Source organism: Vulpes vulpes, chromosome 7 (genome assembly GCF_048418805.1).
Source record: "Vulpes vulpes isolate BD-2025 chromosome 7, VulVul3, whole genome shotgun sequence".
Classification (NCBI taxonomy): Eukaryota; Metazoa; Chordata; class Mammalia; order Carnivora; family Canidae; genus Vulpes; species Vulpes vulpes.
This window is the reverse complement of record NC_132786.1, coordinates 110,275,164-110,297,461: the sequence shown is the minus strand read 5'-3', so window position 1 is coordinate 110,297,461 and position 22,298 is coordinate 110,275,164. Positions and strand designations below refer to the sequence as shown.

General features: G+C 38.8%; 2 protein-coding genes across 14 annotated transcripts in view; both read right to left on the bottom strand.

Annotated features, from left to right (window-relative positions):
* Positions 1 to 22,298, bottom strand: part of BBS9 (Bardet-Biedl syndrome 9) — a 433,010-nt gene that overhangs the window by 394,770 nt on the left and 15,942 nt on the right. For 10 of the 13 annotated variants that reach the window (XR_012002751.1, XR_003238169.2, XR_012002752.1 and 7 more), the window contains 3 exons: positions 20,388 to 20,508; positions 9,262 to 9,412; positions 5,510 to 5,574 (listed from right to left, as the gene is read on the bottom strand). Coding sequence is in view for 10 of the 13 variants with exons in the window: in XM_026019105.2 (XP_025874890.1) it covers positions 5,510 to 5,574; positions 9,262 to 9,412; positions 20,388 to 20,499 (328 nt within the window). In the remaining 3 variants the exon portion in view is untranslated. The remainder of the gene's footprint in view (positions 1 to 5,509; positions 5,575 to 9,261; positions 9,413 to 20,387; positions 20,509 to 22,298) is intronic. The other 3 variants (XM_072764704.1, XM_072764705.1, XM_072764707.1) reach the window with 1 other exon arrangement.
* On the bottom strand, positions 18,564 to 19,877 carry PTCD2 (pentatricopeptide repeat domain 2). Its single transcript, XM_072764711.1, is given in 2 exon segments — positions 18,564 to 19,390; positions 19,392 to 19,877. Coding segments are annotated over 2 exon segments (1,152 nt in total). The 5' UTR covers positions 19,848 to 19,877; the 3' UTR covers positions 18,564 to 18,694.

Here is a 22,298-nt window from a genome sequence, read left to right as displayed (position 1 = left end):
AGCTAACACAGCTGGAGCTATGTCCCAGTAATCAGGCAAGAACATTATAGTTAAAATAGATAATAGAAAGAAAAAGGATTCAGAATGCAAGTTTTTCCATTAAAAACATCTTTGTCTTTCATTCAAAAATGCAAAATGAAAAACTTAAAATATAAATTCAATGAAATAGTCCCCAAACTGGATAGTATTAGATCATTAAAACAGGTTAAACATTTAAGTCTGTCTATATGTATGTGTATATATATTTATATGTGAGCATTTATTTGTTTTTTGTCCAAAAAGTTTTACCAGTGTACACTGAGGTTGTAAGAACTAAAATATTTCTCTTTCCATTTTAGAAGTGAGGCAGGTATGAAGCACCTGGGTGGCTCAGTAGTTGAGCGTCTGCCTTTGGCTCAGCTTGTGATCACGTTCCCTGTGGGGAGCCTGCTTCTCCCTCTGCCTATGCCTTTGCCTCTCTCTCTGTGTCTCTCATGAATAAATAAAAAAGAAGCAGATATCCTAAGTCAAAAATCACACAGCTGGTAAAGGACAAAGTACTCAAACTAGGTCTTTAGAGTTAGCACTATATATCCTGGTACCTGGTTGTTCACCATTTCACAACTTGGAAAAAACCTGGTAAGCCAATGACAATTTTCCTAAACAAATCAGCCACCTGAAAACATCATTTCCACCTCCACCTTTCTCAGCCTGGCCTTTTCTTCATTTGGAAGGTGAATGGTTGAAAGAGAAAACTAACAGAGGAGGATTCTTTGGAGGAAAGTCACTTCTACTCAGATTTATTTCCTGAAAATGGGAACAACAGATTTCACATCCCAATAGAATAAGAAACAAAGAGAAAGACTCAAATTTGCCAGCTAACCCTGATATAAGAAAGCTTTGTGGAATCTAAATGGTTGTAAAATCAGTAACATCTAGGAATACTGAAGGGTAATCATAACCACATGGGCCAAAAAAAAAAGAAAGAAAAGAAAAGAAAAAACACATACACTAAATAACTCACAGCCTTAATCTTAGGAGAGGTCTAGCCTCCAAGAAACCAGAAAAGGAAATTCCAAGAAACATTTGGTTTGTCCCTACAGAAACTACAACTTTCGTCCTATACCTAAAACCAGATCAACCCCTCTGAGTAAGGAATGCACTTACACACGTTTGCTAGCTGAAAGGCCACTGAACACAGGGGTCAGTGTTCAATACTTATACAAACCTGGTATAAAATGACACGAGGATTTGTGTTCTGAAAAAGCTCCAAAGACATCGATAATCTTCAAATTTCAGGTAATAACACTTTAACACTTAATAGTGGAACTACAGAGCATGGAAAACAATTTCTTCCTTAGATACTACTTTGGAATAAAGGTGGTATCTGAAAAATCTAAAATTTCTGACCATTTTTTTCTAGAGAAGCATCAATGACACAAGATTAAAACTACTTAAACAGGGGGATACCTGGGTGGCTCAGCAGTTTAGCGCCTGCCTTTGGCCCAGGGTATGATCCTGGAGTCCCGGGATCGAGTCCCACATTGGGCTCCTTGCATGGAGCCTGCTTCTCCCTCTGCCTGTGTGTCTCTGCCTCTCTCTCTCTCTCTCTCTCTCTCTCTCTCTCTGTCTCTCATGAATAAATAAATAAAATCTTTAAAAAAAAAAAAACCTACTTAAACAAAGGTTTTGTCCTGGGATATACAGATTGAATATAGCAAGTGTATCTCTATATAAATACAGTCCATGTATAGCTAAAACTAATATGAAGTTTCATCAGTTAGAAAGTAAATAGATTTTAGAACACTGACACTGTTGGCTTTGATTTAAACACTATTTGATTTAAACAAAAAATTATCTGGAAAAAAATCAAAGATCACCTTGACAACAGTTTTTCGTGCAATTTAGGTTACTGTGGAGAAATCTAATGAAGTGAAATGAAATAAAAGCCATTACAGATTATATTAAAAAGTTCATTGTGTTAAAAAACCAAATTAGATTATATAAGTCTATCAGAAGTAAAGAACCACATCTTTTGCCCACTCACAGAAAACATTAAAATTCTATAAATATGTCAAATGCTTAGCAAATGCTAGGTTGAGAAGTACACAATTTTTGGGAAAGAGTATTTAAGAGGATATAATCAGTATGGCTTATGCTCACACATCTGTAACCATTTACTTAGAAATTGGAGCCCATCAGAAAGGAACCTAAAATGCCATATGATGCTTTTCCTTTACCAACGTATGATAAGGTGAGCTAACTTCAGTTCAGCAAGACCCTGCTATTTCTCTATATTAAGTATGTATTTGATGACATATCACCCACCAAAAAGAGGTCAGCACAGCAGCCTATGAAGAATTGTTTGGTGTGCCCAGGAGGTGTCCTTTAGTATGCCTCAAATCTTTTTAGAAGGACACAGCATATTAAAAATATATATATATATTTGGGGAAAGGGGCAGATAAGGGTAAGAATGTCAAGCTCAGCTAACATTTTCATCTATTGACACCAGTGGTTTTACTTAAACTAAAAAATATTTATGCTTCCCCTGTTACAGTAAAAGCTAGGTAAAAGTTCAGTCTGGAACCTCAAGAAATATACTCAAGAGAACAAAAACATTAACTTCCCTGCTTCTCAATTTAAGCCAAGCCAGAAAAAATACACAAATTGTCAGCCTCCAAATATCATAAGAGGCCGAAGAAATGAGAGACAGAATAGGGATGTGAGGTGGGGCATAAGGGAATGTAGTTTGGAGAACTCTTCATCCCCAGAGAATACAAAGCTTATAAAAGAATACAAAGAACAAAAGAGTTATAAAATCATCATTCCCATGACAAACAACTTTCATTTTCAACACTAATTTGAAGAAAAATACCATGTCCCATAAACAAGTTGTAACCAAACATGCCAGTTTTTTTCAGCAGGTCTTTTTGATAAACATATACTTTATCACTAGTCTCTTATGCCCTATGCCCCAGGGAAACTCAAGAGGTTTCTCTGAGGAAACTCTAGAGGTTTCTATCTTTCTGGGCCATCATTCAAATGGGACCAGGGAAGGCCAAGAGTCTTACCTAATTTCCTAGTTTGTAGGATTCTTCCCTCTCCTCCCCTCTTAGAGCCTCCAGAAGGGACAAATTCTCCAAAAAGTATTCAGGGGTAACTGTGCGCAAGCTCCCCTCATCCATGTCCTGTGTAACCCAGTTAATAGTATCACCTCACTGTTAACAGCCTTATGGTGGAAAGCAGAGGAACAGCTAGATTCATGCAGTAAAGTAGCCTATATCACACCTCCTCCATTTATCCTGGAACACTAAATATCTGCCCTGTCTCTAGGAAGAGCAACACCTTTTACCATGAAACCAATGGAAGCGTTTACCAATGACAGAGAGGTACTGTATTTGGCTTTAGGCATAAACAGAAAGTGGAAAAGAAAATGACAGTGGTAAAAAAAAAAAAAAAAAAAAGAAAATGACAGTGGTAATAGAGGAAAAAAAGAAGGAAGAAGTAAAATAACACAAAGTAATAAACAGCCACTAGCAACTGCCTCATCACCACCCAAATATTAGTTCACTTGTGTAATCAACATAATAAACATATGCGGGCAGCCCCGGTGGCGCAGCGGTTTAGTGCCGCCTGCAGCCCAGGGCGTGATCCTGGAGACCTGGGATGGAGTCCCACGTCAGGCTCTCTGTGTGGTGCCTGCTTCTCCCTCTACCTGTGTCTCTGCCTCTCTCTCTCTCTGTCTCTATGAATAAATAAAATAAAATATTTTAAATAAATTAATTAATTAAAATAAAATAAAATGAAATAAAATAAAACATATGCCTACCATATACCATAGGCTAGATTACCAAGCCTGCCTTAGAAATCTAACAGAACTTCACCCCCAAAAAGAGACTACTTAAGAACATCTAGTTCAGAGGCACCAGGGTGGCTGAGTTGGTTGAGCATCCAACCCTTGCTCAGCTCAGGTCTTGATCTCAGGGTGGTGAGTTCAAGCCTCACATTGGGCTCCACACTAGGTATATAAATATACACATACAAATATAGTAAAGACAAATCATCACAAAATTGAAAGCAAAATACAAAGAAAGCCAATGAGTATGAAAAATCCAAACCCTAGAAACTAATATTTATATCAAACTCCAAAGAACACCTCTATACAAGGATTAGGCCCACCCACAAAGAATTAGCTTTATTGCATCCATAAAAAATTTCCTCTATATTGACATCCATGAAAATAACTTTCTCAGCTTGAACTAAAATTTAATAACCAAAACAAAATTTTTTACAGTTACCTTTTATATTTAATAAGGACCAAAATGCAGAAACCAAACTACAATTAACTGCCATACTTGTGCCCACAGAACAGTGTCAGACAATGAAACCTGATTAAACCTCAAACAAGTGCCTTAAGGTCAAGTTGAGTGAAAACAACTAAAAGCCAAGAAATTTTAACCATAAAAAGAAAATACTTGAGGTTCACCAAAGAAAAAGTACTTTAAACCACCATGACTCTCAGCATCTAATGAATATTGTTGTTGTTATTAAACATTTCTTAAAAAAAAAAAAAAAATAAACATTTCTTAAAACTCCAGTATTCCTGGGACACTTGGGTGGCTCAGTTGGTTGGGCGTCTGCTTTGGCTCAGGTTGTGATCTCTGGGTCCTGGGATCAAACCCCATGTTGGGCTCAGCTCCTTGCTCAGTGGGGAGCCCCCCCCCCCACTGTGCTTTTCCCTCCTCCCCATTTGTGTGTGCGCTAATAAATAAATAAAACTTAAAAAAAACAAAACTCGGGATGCCTGGGTGGTTCAGTGGTTGAGTGCCTGCCTTCAGTTCAGGGCGTGAACCTGGAGTCCTGGGATCAAGTCCCACGTTGGGCTCCCTGTAGGGAGCCTGGTTCTCCCTCTGCCTACGTTTCTGCCTCTCTGTGTGTGTGTCTCTCATGAATAATAAAACCTTTTTTAAAAAATTAAATTAAAAAAATTTTTTTAAAAACTCAAGAGTCCTGGATTAAAAGTACAGCATAAGGAAAACAGTCAATGGTATTGTAATAGCATTGTATGGTGACAGATAGTAGCCACATTTATGGTAAGCACAGCATAATGTATAGAGAAGTAGAATCACTATGTTGTACACCTGAAACTAATGTAACATTGTGTGTCAACTGTTTCTTAATAAAAAATAAATAAACAAAAATTTTTTAAAACACTCAAGTATCTCAAGTATGCAAGAATTGGCCTCTATTAGTCACTGGCAACCCTGGACACAATTCCTGGGAAGGAGATTACAAGGAATCACTATTAGAAATTTGAATATGTATATAAACAGCAAACCAGAAAAAATGTAATAGCTAAGTACCTGAAAAAATAAATGAACAAGGGAAAATGTTAACCAAGATAAGAAAATCTTCAACCAAATGTTTTGTGTTCTCTAGCAAGTGAACATAAGTATCTATTCTTATATAATAGTCAAAAGCTGTTTTTCAATACAAATTAATACAAATACAAGAGAAAAAATGTCTTACCTGAGACAGAATAGACACAAAGTTTTCTAGAATGCAACACGGCCAAATGAAGCATTTCAGTACCTCTGAAAAATGGGAAGAGTTTTTAAAAGCTTAAATATCAATTTCAGATATAACCAAAAAATTATAAAATAATTTTAAAAGAGATTATAACCACAACCTGCCACCAGTAAACTAAAAATTTCCCAGATAACATTCAAAACTGAAAAATAAATATAACAGCAAGCACCCACTTTAACTTGGGCAAATTACTTAATCTCTCTGAGCCTGTTTCCCTTCTGGAAAATAAAAGGTTTCAATTAAATGAAATAAAATCATGTGACAGCACCTTGTAAAGTATAAAGCACCACAGAATACTAACCATTATTAGTAAATGGCATATGTCACTTCCAGCTCAGAAGTTTTATTAAAGGCCCTGAAAATATTTCAGTTTGGACTAAACTGCCACTATCACCAATACACTTCTCAGCGTCAATCAAGTGGTTTCCAAGACATAACACAGTCTACAAATCCTAAGTCCAGTCTTCAAGGGTCAGGTCAGTGGCCAGAATGAGTAAAAGGTGTAAATGGCTATGATCTGCTGTAGAGTGGGGGCAGACTAGAGGAAGCAACTACTACTCTGTTCTAGGCATATGGCCAAATCTTTCTTTTTCAAGAAAAGCAAGAAAGCAGGAATTTTAGTGAGTTCTCCTAGTTCTTAAGTACTGGCAACCCTTTTAAATTTAAAACACATCTGTAAGTAGTCCTCCAGTGTATGACCTCTGATACAGACTCTTTTTGTTCTAAACTAGGACTATAATTGAAATCTGAAGAACTGGATGGGAGTCCTAACTGTGCACCTTGGTATCTGTGTAATCATTTATAGCCTTTCAGAGTGTTAGTCTCTCATTTACATAATAAGAATTATATAATACCTACAAAACATAGTTATAATGGACATAAATGCTCACCATTCACTCTACTACTAGAAAATGCTATATATATATATATATATATATATATATGTATATGTATATATATACACACACACACACATACACACACACAACTATCACATACTCAATACTGACTTCAAAAAATTTTGAGTCCAAACCCAAAAAAATTTTTCTATCATGCACAGGAAAAGAACATTATGTCATGGTAAGATAACAGAGTATGGAACAGATAGACCTGGATCTGAATTCTGGCTGTATGACCTAAAGTTCTGAGCTCTAGCTGGTTTCCTTATCTTTATTTTTTTTTTAAGATTTTATTTATTTATTCATAGAGACAGAGAGAGAGAGAGAGAGGCGCAGAGACACAGGCAGAGGGAGAAGCTAGCTCCATGCAGGGAGCCCGATGTGGGACTCGATCCAGGGTCTCCAGGATCACGCCCTGGGCTGCAGGTGGCGCTAAACAGCTGCACCACGGGGGCTGCTGGTTTCCTTATCTTTAAATACAAATTCCATCTTATAGATAAGATTATTAAGATAGTACTAATTAATTAATACCAGTACAGTATCCAATCATTAGTATTAATCTCCTCCCTTCCAACAAGTGATCACATAGTTAAAAGCTATACTTAGGACTACTGAACAGAACAATCATGAAACACTTTACCCTATTTTTTTTTTAAGATTTTATTTATTCATGAGAGACACAAAGAGAGAGAGGGGGGCAGAGACACAGGCAGAGGGAGAAGCAAGCTCCATGTAGGGAGCCTGATGTGGGACTCGATACCCGGTCTCCAGGATCAGGCCCTGAGCTGAAGGCGGCGCTAAACCTCTGAGCCACCCAGGCTGCCCGCACTTACTCTTTTAAAAAATGAAAAGAGGGATCCCTGGGTGGCGCAGCGGTTTGGCACCTGCCTTTGGCCCAGGGCGCGATCCTGGAGACCCGGGATCGAATCCCACGTCGGGCTCCCGGTGCATGGAGCCTGCTTCTCCCTCTGCCTGTGTCTCTGCTTCTCTCTCTCTCTGTCTATCATAAATAAATAAATCTTTAAAAAAAAAAAAAATAGTTCCTAAAGATTTAAAAAAAAAAATGAAAAGATTAAAATGTTTCTTTAGAGGCAAGAATCCTTCTGTTCTTACTTTATAACCCCATTATGCCTAATATATGCTAGGGATACAACAGGCACCTAATCATCATCTACTTTAAATGGGAGTAGATATTTACCAACCACGTCAGACACAAAATCGCTCTGATCCAGCCTATCACAGTGCATACAAGTCCTATCTCATGCCCTGTATCCATGAAGCAGCTTCCCATCAGAATGAAACATCACTAAAAGGAGATTAATGTTCAAGAATGGTTGTTCAGGTTTTTCTACCAAGAGTTAAAGCCCTAAATAAATGGAAACTGGGGTCAGTAAATTATGATGAGCGAATGTAGTGGGTCAAAACCAAGAGCTCAGGGCACTCCCAGACTTAGGAAGGCAAAGGGAACTTTAAAAAAAAAATAAGGTAAGAGATAACAAGACCACCTCTATTTATATAACTTTTCAGAATACATACTTATATAAATAATTGAGAAATACAGGCTCAAATTTAAGAAAATTCATAAATGAAAATAAAATTAGCAGTATCAACAGGAAATAAAAAGCAGACATATTACACAAAATGCAAACTAATAAACAGTTTCCTAAAATAAATTAAGACTAAAAATAAAGTACTTTGAAATAAAGCTCTTGTTTGAAGTAAGACTTACTTTGTGGATTGAGCTGGCTTCTTTTAAGAAACTAAGAATCTTATTACACCAAATAAGAGCAGTAATTTATTTTAAAGCTTCAAAGTTACGTGTCAAATACCATAACTACTATTTTGACTAGTTATTTAAACAGACATTTATGTAACCTGGATTAGCGCTTTAAGTAAGTGAATTAGTGCTTTAAGTAAGTGAATACTTTCTATTTATTTATTTTCAAACGTTTATCTCTTTTCCTTTAAACTTCTGATACGTCAGGCATGTTAGGTCTGTTACTATAAAAAAAAAAAAAAAAAAAGTCGGGGATGCCTGGGTGGCTCAGCGGTTTAGCTCCTGCCTTTGACTTTGACTCAGCAGTTTAGCTCCTGCCTTTGACCCAGGGCGTGATCCTGGAGTTCCAGGATGGAGTCCCACATCAGGCTCCCTGCATGGAGCCTGTTTCTCCGTCTGCCTATGTCTCTGCCCCTCTCTCTCTCTCTCTCCCCCCCCCTCTGTCTCTCATGAATAAGTAAATAAATAAAATCTTTTTTAAAAGTCCTGAATTATTCTCTTAATTGTGCAGGTTTCCATATAAAAAATGTTCAGTACACGGGAACACCCAGGGGGCATCTGGGTGGCTCAGTGGTTGAGTGCTGCCTTAGGCTCAGGTCATGATCCCAGGGTCCAAGGATTGAGTCCTGCATTGGGCTCCCCACAGGGAGCCTGCTTCTCCCTCTGCCTATGTCTTTGCCTCTCTCTCTGTCTCTCATGAATAAATTAAAAATCTTTTTTAAAAAAGGGGGGGGAATACCCACGTAACAATATCCAGAAAATATACTTCACTCATGGATAATCTTTTTTTTCATTTAAAAATCCGTAAAAATAGCACTGAGAAGGGCACTTGATGGGATGATCACTGGGTATTATACTATATGTTGGCAAATCAAACTTAAATAAGCAAATGTAATTAATTTACATTAATTTAATTAATTAAAAAGAAAAGAAAAAAAGAATCCATAAAAATGACAACAGTCAAGGAATGACATACTCCAAATAAGAAAATATCAGAATTAGTGAGCTGTACTTACGAAACAAACTTCCCTACTTCCACTTGCAATATTGGATCTCGTAGATGCACTTCTAGAAGCAAATCTTCAGCTTGAGCTCCATCTCCTGTTTTTACAGGATGGGGGTTAAAGATTCTTAGGTATCCCATAAAGCTACCCACAATTATTTTATCTGTAGAGAGATGTTTATAAAAGACATAAGAAGAAACAAACATTAGCAACAAAATTTCTTTGGAAATAAACTTTCTAATGTCTAAAAGAGAAACTTAAAAATAAAAAGAATTGAGTCTTGTTCCATATATAAAGGCCAATCTGCCAGCATATGATATAAATAAAATGAATTTATTTTAATAACATAGCTTTTCAAAAACAACTTTTTTTATATGACCAATATTCAAGCATACTAACACATATGTATTTTTCCTAAGCCTTCCTTTGGTGTCAGTAGTTCTAATTTAACTCAGTCAAAGCAAATCCCTTTACAAATGACTAGTTAGTATAAGATTGTAAACTGATTTCATCACAGAGTGTCAACTCTATAGCTATCAAGATCATCGAATTAAAAAGAATTCTGAGGCCTCACTAGATAGAATGCTCTGATTAATAATGTTTGTACTTGGACGCAAGACGGGGAAATGGTAAGATAGGTGTTGTGGGTTGAATTGTATCTCCCTCAAAAAGATATGTTGAAATCCTAACCCCCGATGCCCGTGACTTTATTTGAAAATAGGGTCTTCACAGATGTAAGCAAGTTAAGTTGAGGTCACATTCAATTAGATGTCCAATAAGGCTCTCTTATAAGTAGAGAAAGTAGGAGGGCACCTGGGTGGTGCAGTCGGTTGACAACTCTTGGTTTCAGCTCAAGTCATGATCTCAGGGTAACAGGTTTCATCCTTGCGTCAGGCTCCATACTCAGTGTAGAGTCCACTTGAGACTTTCTCTACCTCTCCCTCTGTCCCTCCTCTCTGTGCACATGCTCACTCTCTCTCTGCCTCCCACCCTCTCTCTAAAATAAATAAATAGGGACCCCTGGGTGTTCAGCAGTTGAACATCTGCCTTTAGCTCAGGGCATGATCCCAGAGTTCCAGGATCAAGTCCCACATCGGGCTCCCTGCAGGGAGTCTGCTTCTTCCTCTGCCTATGTCTCAGGCCTCTGTGTGTGTGTCTCTCATGAATAAATAAAATCTTTTTAAAAATAAAATAAAGCCTTAAAAAAAAAAGAAAGAAAGAAAGTATGGTGGGGATGGGGCAAGAGGGAGAATGCAAAATGAAGACATGCAAGGAGAAGATGATCATGTAGTAATGGAGGCAGAGATTGGAGTGATACATCCACAAACCAAAGAATGCCTGGGACTGCCAGAAGCTGGAAGAGGCAAATAGGGATCATAGAGGTTTCAGGGGTAGGACAGGCCTGTCAACACCTTGATTTTGGACTTCTAAGCCTCTAAAAACTGTCAAAGAATAAATTTCTGTTGCTTTAAGCCACACAGTTTGTGGTACTTTTTTATGACAGCCCTAAAAAACTAATACTTTAAGTGTCAGTTTTGAAATTGTTTTATTAGTATAGAATGTAGACTTTTTTCAAACTTCCTAAAAGTACATACTTATTTACTGAGAGTTTATCACGTGCCAAGCAATGGTCTATGTAGCTTTTATGTACTAACTTATTAAATCCTCACAATAACCCTATGAGAGAGGCCTGACTATCCTGGGAATTTAAACTCTGAATAGAGACATCAGGAATCTGCTGCCGGATGAACTAATGGCAGCCCCCCGCAGTTCTATACCATCTCTGGAGCCATGCTCTTCCCATCTTCCACTGAGGCTTGGTCAATTCAACTCTTCCTGCATTTGGGAAATCTATGTCACTCTCGCTCCAATTCCTCTTTTATTTATATTTATCATAGTTGTTTCCTGTAACTTGTGACCAAAAAAAAAAATTCATAAAGAAATTGGCAACAAAGAATAAACTGTAGGTACCAATTCCTGCAGGGATATTTGGAAACTTGTTCTTGAGCTGAGTTGGGACACAAAGCAGTAACACTCTAGGCAGGGTTAAATAACATCGTACACAGTGACAGAATGGTTAATCATGTTAATACCCCCAGGTATCTGGGACTCTGTGCCCACTACAGGTGACACTCTGGTGGACTGGACAGCTGCTGCCCCAGGCCAACTGAACAGGAAAGAGGAATGCCAAACCATATAATAAGATGGCTTTCCTAAGGGCACTGGGTAATTCAAAATAAGAGAAGGATAGGTTTAAACCATAAAATTCCCATCTCAGGGTAAAGAATAAAACTCAAGGTCCTTGGGACTCTGCAGAAAGAATTTCTTCCTTCTTACATCAGTGAGGTTTAACTACTAAAAATCTAATTCAAAAAATAAATAAATAAATAAATAAAAATAAAAAAAATAAAAAAAAATAAAAATCTAATTCAGGGACTGATTCTGTAGGTTTTAAATTACAGTAACAAATGAGTTCACAGTCTCTCCAGGTTTCTTACATAAAAGTAAAGACATTCATCACAAAGAATGGGATTACAATGTTATATAATGAGATTACTGGCAAAGTCTAGAAGGTTTGGATATACATAAACCTCCAAACTTTTCTAAAACACTCCCCACTGAACTTCCTATGCATCCCATGCCCTAATCCCTATTTCACTCACTGAATAACCAAGACTTATTATGCCTGGGTGGCTCACTGGTTGAGCATCTGCCTTTGGCTCAGGTCGTGATTCTGGAGTCCTGGGACCGAGTCCTGCATCATGCTCATCGTGGGGAGCCTGCCTCTCCCTCTGCCTGTGTTTCTGCCTGTGTGTGTGTATGTGTGTTTCTCTGTGTCTCTCATGAATAAAAAAATAAAACCTTTCTTTAAAAAAAGCTTAAAAACAAATAAATAACCAAGATTCAACTTCAACGCAGCCCTATCTTCAGAGATAAAATGAAGCCAGGATGATGAAGTCCACATGGCAACAATTTAACCCCTAGAATCTAAATGTGTATGTACAAGTATTAAAATAGCAGGACTTTTATAGTTACCAGATCTCAGGTAACAGTCTAATTCTCACAGATTTCAAGCTATGATTAATGGGATCCTCAGGAATAAAATTATCAGGCAACTCATTAAGACTATTTTTTGTCTCAGTGTTTTATTTATTTTTTTATTACTGAGTAGTATTCAATTGTAAGAAGGTCCTATAATGTGTTTATCAAACTCAAGCCTTTTTTGAAATCTATAACCAAAAATATTCCAGGTCAATGAAAAAGAAGACTAATTCAAGCCATCACATAAACAGTCATAGCATCTCATCCATTTCCACACTGAAGTCAATTTAGACTCAGAACCCCTTGATTAAAGACTACATAACGTAGAGATGTTGCTGTAACACCACACATGCCCAATATAAATTTTCCTTAGATCCTTCCCTACAGGATCAACAGTCATTTTTCTAGGTGCACTAAGGAAAGGGAAATACCCAAACCTTGTGAGAATTCTGAATATTGACTCTGAGTTACTAATTCTGGAAGTCTAGATATACAATACTGTTGCTCTAAATTTTTTATTTCGTTCACCCAGTAGGAAAGAAAACCCAGCCTATGATTTCTCACCCAGTTTCTGAGAGTTGAAAGGAAATGTTATTTTCACAGAAAATGGTCGAACATCCTTTTGGTTCCCTAACATGTACATGAGGAATATTATATGGGGAGAGCTATATGGAAGCTAATGGAACTCTATCTCCCGAACAGAGAAAATCAGTATCAATACCATGACCAGGGGCACTGGGCCGGTTCAGCTGGTTAAGCATCCAGCTCTTGGTCTCAGCTCAGGTCTTGATCTCCGGGTCATGAGTTCAAGCCCCATGTTGGGCTCCATCCTGGGCATGGAGCCTGCCCAATTACCCACATACCACTGCGAGACCTGATTTGGGGTACTTTTCAAAATTCGATGCTAAAAAGCTTCAATATGCATATGTGGTGATCCTTACCACATCCCTGTTTAATAACCAAATCTGTCAATATTGAAGTTTAATGGGTCTTATAGAGTTAGCATTGATCAGTATACCTTAAAGGGTAACCCCAAATTCTTCTATTATCCCACATCTTGTCTTTCTTGGAGTCAACTAATACAACCCATTTGCTTGAATATAGTTCTAGATCTTAATAATTTATTTTTTCCTTCCTAATACACAGAGACCAACAAACAGTTTGCTTTCACTGGACAGGAATAGGCATATATCTTTAAATGTACTGCCACAATCCAATCTGCAGAAACCAGGACTACCTCATCATCATTTCATAAGAGTCAAATGAGGTTGAAAGAAATAGGAGTGAAACCAAGGAATCTCTAACTCTTCCCTAAAACTGTCTGAATCAGTAGTAAATGAAACTACTATAGTCCTGGGCAGCCCAGGTGGCTCAGCGGTTTAGCGCTACTTTCGACCCAGAGCCTGATCCTAGAGACCTAGGATCGAGTCCCACATTGGGCTCCCTGCATGAAGCCTGTTTCTCCCTCTGCCTGTGTCTCTGCCTCTCTTTCTCTCTCTGTCTCATGAATAAATAAATAAAATCTTAAAAAAAAAAAAAAGAAAGAAAGAAAGAAAGAAAGAAAGAAACTACTATAATCCTCTTTAGCCAAGCACTAATATTCTAGGTTCCTCAGGAATAAAGGCCTAGACCAATTCTCTGGTCCCTCCATCTCCACTCAAGATCAAGAACCCTAATCAAAGGAAAAAAAAAAAAAAAGTAAGTAGCATAGTTACACAGCCCAGTGACCAGATATAAAACAGAAGGTATCAGGGCAGCCCCGGTGGTTCAGCGGTTTAGCGCCACCTTCAGCCCAGGGTGTGATCCTGGAGACCTGGGATCGAGTCCCACATTGGGCTCCCTGCATGGAGCGTGCTTCTCCCTCTGCCTGTGTCTCTGCCTCTTTCTCTCTCTGTGTCTGTCATGAATAAATAAAATCTTTAAAAAAAAAAAAAGAAAAAAGAAAAAAAACAGAAGGTATCCCAATATGACTTCTTTAAGTTACAATTTTTTTCTACTCCTCCATCTTAATTTCTAAATTTTTTCTTCTCTTCCTCAACTATATAACTTTGAACACAGATTGTACATACCACTTAGTCCAGAAGCAACAGATTATTGGAACATGATCATGACTAAATGACAAAGGAAAAAGCAGTGTCACCTGAAGATCCTGGACTTGCAGAGCCAGGGTTCCCTCTGGCTCTGAAGCAGTAGGAGCACACTCTTTTCTCTCCCACTATAGATGGGTAAGAACACATGCTTGTGCAGTTGTACAAGGGACAGTTGCCCCATGTGAGGTATAAATGCTGAGTAACTAAAAGATAAACATAGTAGCTATTTCTCAGTCAGCTTTATGTATTTTCTACTCAGAATTCTTGTAGTAAACTCTCACTCCAGGCCACAAGTTGGCATGGAATCTAAACTGGACCACTCAGACTCTCCCACTCACCCCCACTCTTACTATCTCTCCCACAAATCTGAATCTTGAATTGAGAAGAACAGGAAAGGGCAGCCCGGGTGGCTCAGCAGTTTAGAGCCGCCTTCAGCCGAGGGTCTGATCCTGGAGACCCACATCGGGCTCCCTGCATGGAGCTGCTTCTCCCTCTGCCTGTGTCTCTGCCTCTCTCTCTCTCTGTCTCAAACGAATAAATAAATAAAATCTTTTAAAAAAAGAGAGAGAGAGAGACAGGAAAGAACAGGAAAATAAGTACCACTTTAAATGCATGGTGTCTAATTCCAACTGGGATCTTAAAATTAATAAGGAATCCTTCTATGTATCAAGTTGGTTTTGCCTAAAATGATTTCAAGATACCTAATACCATCTTTTCACTCTCTGATCACTCCAAAGAAAGTAGAGGTCATTATTGACTCAACTTGACCTGCAAATTTCTCTTCATCTGTAGCCATTCTTACCCTCTTGCCTTCTGCTATGGGGAAAAAAAAGTTCTCACACCTTCCATCTGCACACCTGATCCCATCTCTGTCTTCTCTGAATCCCTGCTCTATGTTTTTTAAGATTTTATTTTTAAATAATCTCTACACCCCACAAAGGGCTTGAATCTACAACCCTGGGAGCAAGAGTAACATGCTCCACCAACCAAGCAAGTCAAGCACTCCAACCCTGCTTTATTATATCTTCCATGCTATACATTGAATTTTTCCCATTTCTCTTCACCCTACATTGCCCCTAGTCATCATCCTCCCTTCTTCTCTTCACAGTTAAGTTTATTAAAGGGCCATAAACACTCAGTCTTCCCCACCTCCCATTCCTTCACTCACTGCAAATCTAGATTTTGTTACCATTGTGCCCATTCATCCACTGTCATTGAGGATACTAATGAACAACCTGTTGCTAAACAGCATAGAAACTTCAGTCTTTATGTTACTAAAGTTGGGTACCAGCCCAACTGGTTCTCCTGCCTCTTTGCCTGCTCTTCTCAGAATCTATTACTGACTACCCTTCCCAAACCTCCCCCTTCAATGCTTCTTCAGGTTATAGTCTAAAGTTCTTTCCCTCTTAGTCCACCTATTTTCCCTGTGCATGTTCACACATTCTCAGGGCTTCAAATACAACCAGCATATGACTCACTTCAAAATCAATACCACTGGGGCCTGGATGGCTCAGTCAGTTAAGTGTCTGACTCTTGATTTTGGCTCAAATCAAGAGTTCAGGGTCATGAAACAGAGCCCCATGTTGGGCTCTGCATTAGGCACAGAGCCTGCTTACGACTTTCTCCCTCTCTCCCTGCCCCTCCCACTCCATATGCACTCTGTCTCTAAAAAAATAGAAAACACTACCTCTATTCTGCCTACTAGACATCCCTATCTCAAGTAAAGCATGTCCCAAAATGCTCCCATTTACCTTCCATTCTATAAAATCAATGAGAATTATTCTTAAACCGTGGTGTATCACCATTCAACTTTGGAGCTTGTCAAAAATGCAGATACCTAAGCCCCCTTCCAATCCACCTGCTTCCAAGAAATATGACTTTATAGGAGCTTATATATCTGAGATAGAAAATCTTCATATGTAATAATCACCCCAGAATATGATGATGCTGGTGGTCCAAACTTTGAGAAATAATGATAGGTGATTTTTTTTCTATGTGGGACACACATGAAATGATTTTTGTATAGTATCCTTGGGAAAATAGAGGAAGCAGGCAGCCCCGGTGGCGCAGCAGTTTGGCGCCGCCTGCAGCCTGGGGTGTGATCCTAGAGACCGAGGATCGAGTCCCACGTCAGACTCCCTGCGTGTAGCCTGCTTCTCCCTCTGTCTGTGTCTCTGCCCCTCTCTCCTTGTGTCTATGAATAAATAAATAAAATCTTTAAAAAAAAAAAAAAGGAAAATAGAGAAAGCTTCTCACAACTGGTCACATATTGGCAGGAAGCAAACTGGTTAACTGGTAACCCACAGCTGGCACCTCAGTGAAGAGCTCTAACAGAAATGTAAGTGAACAGTAAGCCATTTAGACAGGATGGTTTCCAACTAGTTTGAGCATAAATGGATTTGAAATTGTTCTCTTTCGCATATATTTTTGTTGTCTGAGTATTCTGTGTTGCCAAATAATAAAGGAATCCTAAGTTTTAACAAAGAGGCAGGAGACAAGGTTGATAATCTTTGAGGAACCTTTTAGGACACCCTCTGAGTAGACCTTCTCATTTCCTATCAGTGGAAGGGCAGGGCCCAGCTTTTCCTTAGAAACAACATAGGTGCTCACTATAGGTTAGTACCTCCCATTCTTCTTTGCCAATATAATTTTTTTACCCCCAAGATTCTACTTTCTACCTTGCCCCCAAGATTCTAGTGTTTTTGTTATACACAAGAAAAATAAAATAAAGAAAATATAAGGGGACAATATTTATAGACATTAATGAAAGAATGATTTTAAGTTTTCTTTTGGGATCCCTGGGTGGCTCAGCGGTTTAGCGCCTGCCTTTGGCCCAGGGCGTGATCCTGGAGTCCCAGGATTGAGTCCCACATCATGCTCCCTGCATGGAGCCTGCTTCTCCCTCTGCCTGTGTCTCTGCCCCCTCTCTGTGTGTCTAGCATGAATAAATAAATAAAATCTTTAAATAAAGGGATCCCTGGGTGGCACAGCGGTTTAGCACCTGCCTTTGGCCCAGGGCGTGATCCTAGAGACCCGGGATCGAATCCCACGTCGGGCTCCCGGTGCATGGAGCCTGCTTCTCCCTCTGCCTATGTCTCTGCCTCTCTCTCTCTCTGTGTGACTATCATAAATAAATAAAAAAATTTTAAAAAAATCTTTAAATAAAAAAAATTTTTTTAAGTTTTCCTTTTTTTTTTTTAAAGATTTTATTTAGTTATTCATAGAGACACAGAGATAGAGAGAGGAGAGAGGTGGAGACACAGGCAGAGGGAGAAGCAGGCTCCATGCAGGAGCCCGACATGGGACTCAACCCCGGGTCTCCAGGATCACACCCAGGGCTGCAGACAGCGCTAAACCACTGTGCCAGTGGGGCTGCCCTTAAGTTTTCTTTTTAAGAGGCCAATGACTATCTGGATTACAAAAAAGAAAAGAAAAAGCTCATGACTACAAATAATCAAAAACAAGTACAAGTTTCAAATAGCAATAATACAGAACTAAAATGTTTTAGAGACCACTTCAAAAAATATGAAGATGCAAAGAGGAGCAAATGATTTTTTTTTTTTTTTGAGAGCATGATGTGGTTTTTATTGGCATTTATTTTGAAAAGTACATGGCCTGCCCATGACCACAGCGGTGACCATTAAAATTTCAGTTTACTTATCAGTTCTGAGAGCTATATTCTGGGGTTGGTTTGTGCTGACGAGTGAACAAAACAGGACCTCAAGATATTTCCTCAGGAACCTTTTATTTCTCTCATTTTTGAGAAAATTAGACCCTATTGAACTTTAAATGACAATTTCAAGTCAGGATGCAGGTTCACAAGCATTTTATTCAGGGTCACAGATAAACGATGACAGAAGCAGTGAGAAGATCCTGGGCTACCGCCCAGTGTGGCATGATAGGTTTTAGATCTCCTGAATTCTGCAAGTGATTACTCCCCTGAAAATTCTGGAGTTGACCACGTAGGGTGAATTCCTTCCGACGGGTGCTTATTGGGTTCTACTCTGGCACCAGGAGCTGGACTGGAGACCACAGCCATGTTCCTTCACGGATCCTCAGAAGCGGACACAGGGAAAGAGTCCTTCCTGAGGGAGCAGAGCTCTCTGTGTGATTGTATTTAGATCTTCACAGCGGTACACCATTGATTTCTCCAGTCAGCATGCTGGTTCTTAATGAACTCAGAAATTTAAGGAGACCAAGTGTCTGTTAGTACACCATCCACTGGAGGACAATGCCTGATTTCTGAGGAAGCTATCAACTCACTAGAAGCAGGCCTATTCCAGCTCAGACCCGTGAGTGGGCTGAACCTAGGGTTACTCAGCCCACAGGGACTGGTTGAGTGGCTGGCAGGTCCGATGGCTGACTGTCCTCTTGTTTAACAGTATCATGTGGGATTTCCTGTCCCCTGGGGTGTGGCACAGCAGGGTATCCAAAGTGTAAGTGGTGATCTGGCCACTTATCTGCAGTTTCTCATAGATCTCATCAAATCTGGCTAGAAGGGCAGGCACATCCTTCACTTTTTCCCTCGCTTTGGCCAGCACTTCTTCTGAGAACTCTGGTCTTTTCACAAATTTTGATAAATTTCCTTCTGTAGCATCCTTTAGTATCTGTATCAGGGCTTTCAACATATTTGCCTTGATATGAATCAAAATCTTTAAATTAGCAGAGAGTACACTTTCTGGCTTCATGATTTGAGAAAAAATGGACGTAGCTTTTGCCACTTGGTTCTGATTGAGAGCTAATGCCACAGCAAAGCAAGATGCTCTCCTGGAGAGGACTTCTCCTTTGATCAGGGCCTCTTCTCTTAATGTAGTACAGATTTTCAAAGATTCAGGGCTATTCAGTTTGTAGCAAATAGCAAAAGCAAGGACATAGGTATCTTTGTTGAACTTCACATCTTGGTTTTTCATCTCTATCAGTACTTCCAATGCACTTGAATATCTGCCTTTGATAAACAACATATCCATCAAAATATTGAATGATGTGGAGTCAGAGAAGAAACCCCGTAAAATGCTGGTCTTTGACGAGTTCCAGTGCAGATTCCTCAAGATCCAACTCATAGCACAACCTCATGAAAAGTGGTCCAAATTTATAGTCTCCGAAAGTGACATTTCGGTTCTCTGCATGGTACCTGTAGATGGCTTTTTTAGCCAGTTCCATATCATCCCGGGAATCACATAAATGAAGCAAGGTTCTCAACTCCTCCCTCAAGATGAGCTTGTTATGAGTCAGTTTCTCTTCCACGTTTCTCAGATAGGTTGCTTTGGTTCCAGGAAGATGAGACGCAATAGCCACCTTCTTATGCTGAAATTCTTTTAACTTCACAGTATTATCCGTAAGTAGGTATCTTTTAGCTCCGAGCGGGCAGCGACAGCCCGCAGAGCCGGAGCCTCCCGCCCCGGGAAGCACTGAGCCGCGCAGCGCCCGCAGCAGCCCGCGCTCCGGCAGCCGAGCCACGGCCGCCATGCTGTCCGGGCCGCGCCAACTCGAGGAGCAAATGATTTAAGAATAAGACAGAATGTTGTTTCCATTATCAAAATATGAAAATGAAAATAATGATTTAATAATTGTTTTCTACCAACAATAGGGCTGGAATAATTTTTCCATTCTCAGATTAATGGCTTTCAGATTCAAAATATTTTAAAAATATAATTTTCCTTGAAACCTTCAAAGTTAAAAATATTTTAGTAGCCCTACTTAATTTTGCAAAAAAATGAAAACAAATTTTGCAACAAATGAAAACAAATTATATGTTGCCTTGTTATATTTTTCCAGTTCCAAATCATATGACAGAATCAACACAAACCGGAAAACTGCAAAACAGAAGAACTATGCTACCTAAGTATTATAAGGAAAACTACCGTCAAAATTAGGGCATATTTATGACAGTGTACTTAAGTTCTATAAATACACTTTAAGTATATAAGTACACTTTAACAAATGAAGATATTTTTATTTTATGTCTGTAAAGCTTTGCTCCAAGATGCATGGTCATAAATTGCTTACCTTGTCCATTTCCAGTATTGTCAACATCAGCCAAACACAAACAGCCTTGATCAAATTCTTCTTTCTCTCCCAGAACAGTAGACCACCAATCACGGGCTTTAAATAAAGACATTTTCGTTCACTATAAAAAGAAAGCATTTATTTATAGTAAAAATCTACCTCATATCATTTATGAATTATCTCTTAAGGCATAGTAAATTAAACGTGAACAATGTTAAGAGAAACATTTCTGAATTTTAAAGTTAAATTTTTTTTAAAGATTTTATTAACTTTTTCATGAAAGACACAGAGAAAGAGAGAGAGGCAGAGACACAAGCAGAGAGAGAAGCAGGCTCCATGCTGGAAGCCCAATGTGGGACTCAGTTCCGGAACTCCAGAATCATGCCCTGGACAGAAGGCAGACGCTCAACCACTGAGCCACCCAGGGGTCCCTTTAATATTTTTATGTTTTGCAGAAATATGTGAAACCACAAATCCAAACCAAATCCAAACAGCTGAAAACATAAATAGACATTTTGCAATGCCATTGCACAGTCTGAAAAATTATACATAAATTATGGGCCAATTCTCTCTTCTGGTACATTTGGTAAACAATAACACAAAGTAACAAAAAAAATATTCTTTAAAGGATCAAGATTCAAATTCTAACAGCACTAGTTAGTATATAATTCCTTAGCAAAATACCTAATTTTCCTTCATTTTGGTCATTCGAAAGACAATAGCATCCCTTGTCACAATGAATTGCTAAGAAGAGCAAATGAGATCAAATGACTAACACTAGAACTGGTACATTATAGGTACTCAAAAAGCATTCACACGCTTTCCCCATTATAACTGCATAAAGGCAAAATAGATGAGGGAAATTCACACCAAAAAAGAACTAGGAAAACTGAGTGTAGGTGCATTTATGATTCCGATAACCCATAAAATTGCTCTGCTTTGATTCCTCTCTAGAATGAGGATATACCAGCCAGATCTACCACTGAGTTACTGATAATGGTAAATGTGAAGGCCCACTGGACCTCTTGAATTATACACAAACATCACATACCCTGGGATTCTATGAAGGTGCATATACCCAACATAAATGAGCCTTTCCTGCATGTTACACTGATTTAAATAATAGTTAGGAAATGCACTCAAATTTCCTTATTCAAAGGCATTCCATTCTAGGGACTCCTGGGTAACTCAGTCATTTAAGTGCCTGCCTTCAGCTCAGGTCATGATCTCAGGGTACTGGGATCCAGACCTGCATCAGGCTCCCTGCTCAGCAGCAAGTCTTTTTCTCCCTCTTCTCCCTCTGTGATCTCTCACTCCTGCTCTCTCTCAAATACATAAAATCTATTAAAAAAAAAAAAAGACATCCCATTCTATAAGGTTGAAGCAAACACTGAATTAGCAAATACTGAACTACTGCTCCTAGGAGAAATAGAAAGGCTCCTGTGAGCCCTTAGTCACAGTATTTTCACGAACCAATCAATACCTCATTTTGCTTTTTGTGTGTCTTTGTCTAAAGATACTTTATTTAATAAATTGTTGATTCACTAACATTCAGTTCAGGAGCCAACAATACTATAACTCATACTTGAAGGAAGCTTATCTGATACTTCTATAAGGTATACAGCAACCTTCTCACATTTAGGAACATTAGATAGCTCTTCAGCACTACATTTGGGGACCTTTTTAAGTAACAAAAATCAAAACACACAAATTAATCCAAACCACAGATTTGTGGAAAACATGGCACGAAGTAGATCATAAAAAGGTTATTCGTTTGTAGTGTAAGAACTGAAACAAGAAGGCAAAAAGTTACTGTGGTTGATACCTGCTGAGAACATGTGCGTCAAGTGACTCAAAATTTTTGCCACTCCATGCATGACCATGAATGACCCAAAAGCACCATGACTATTG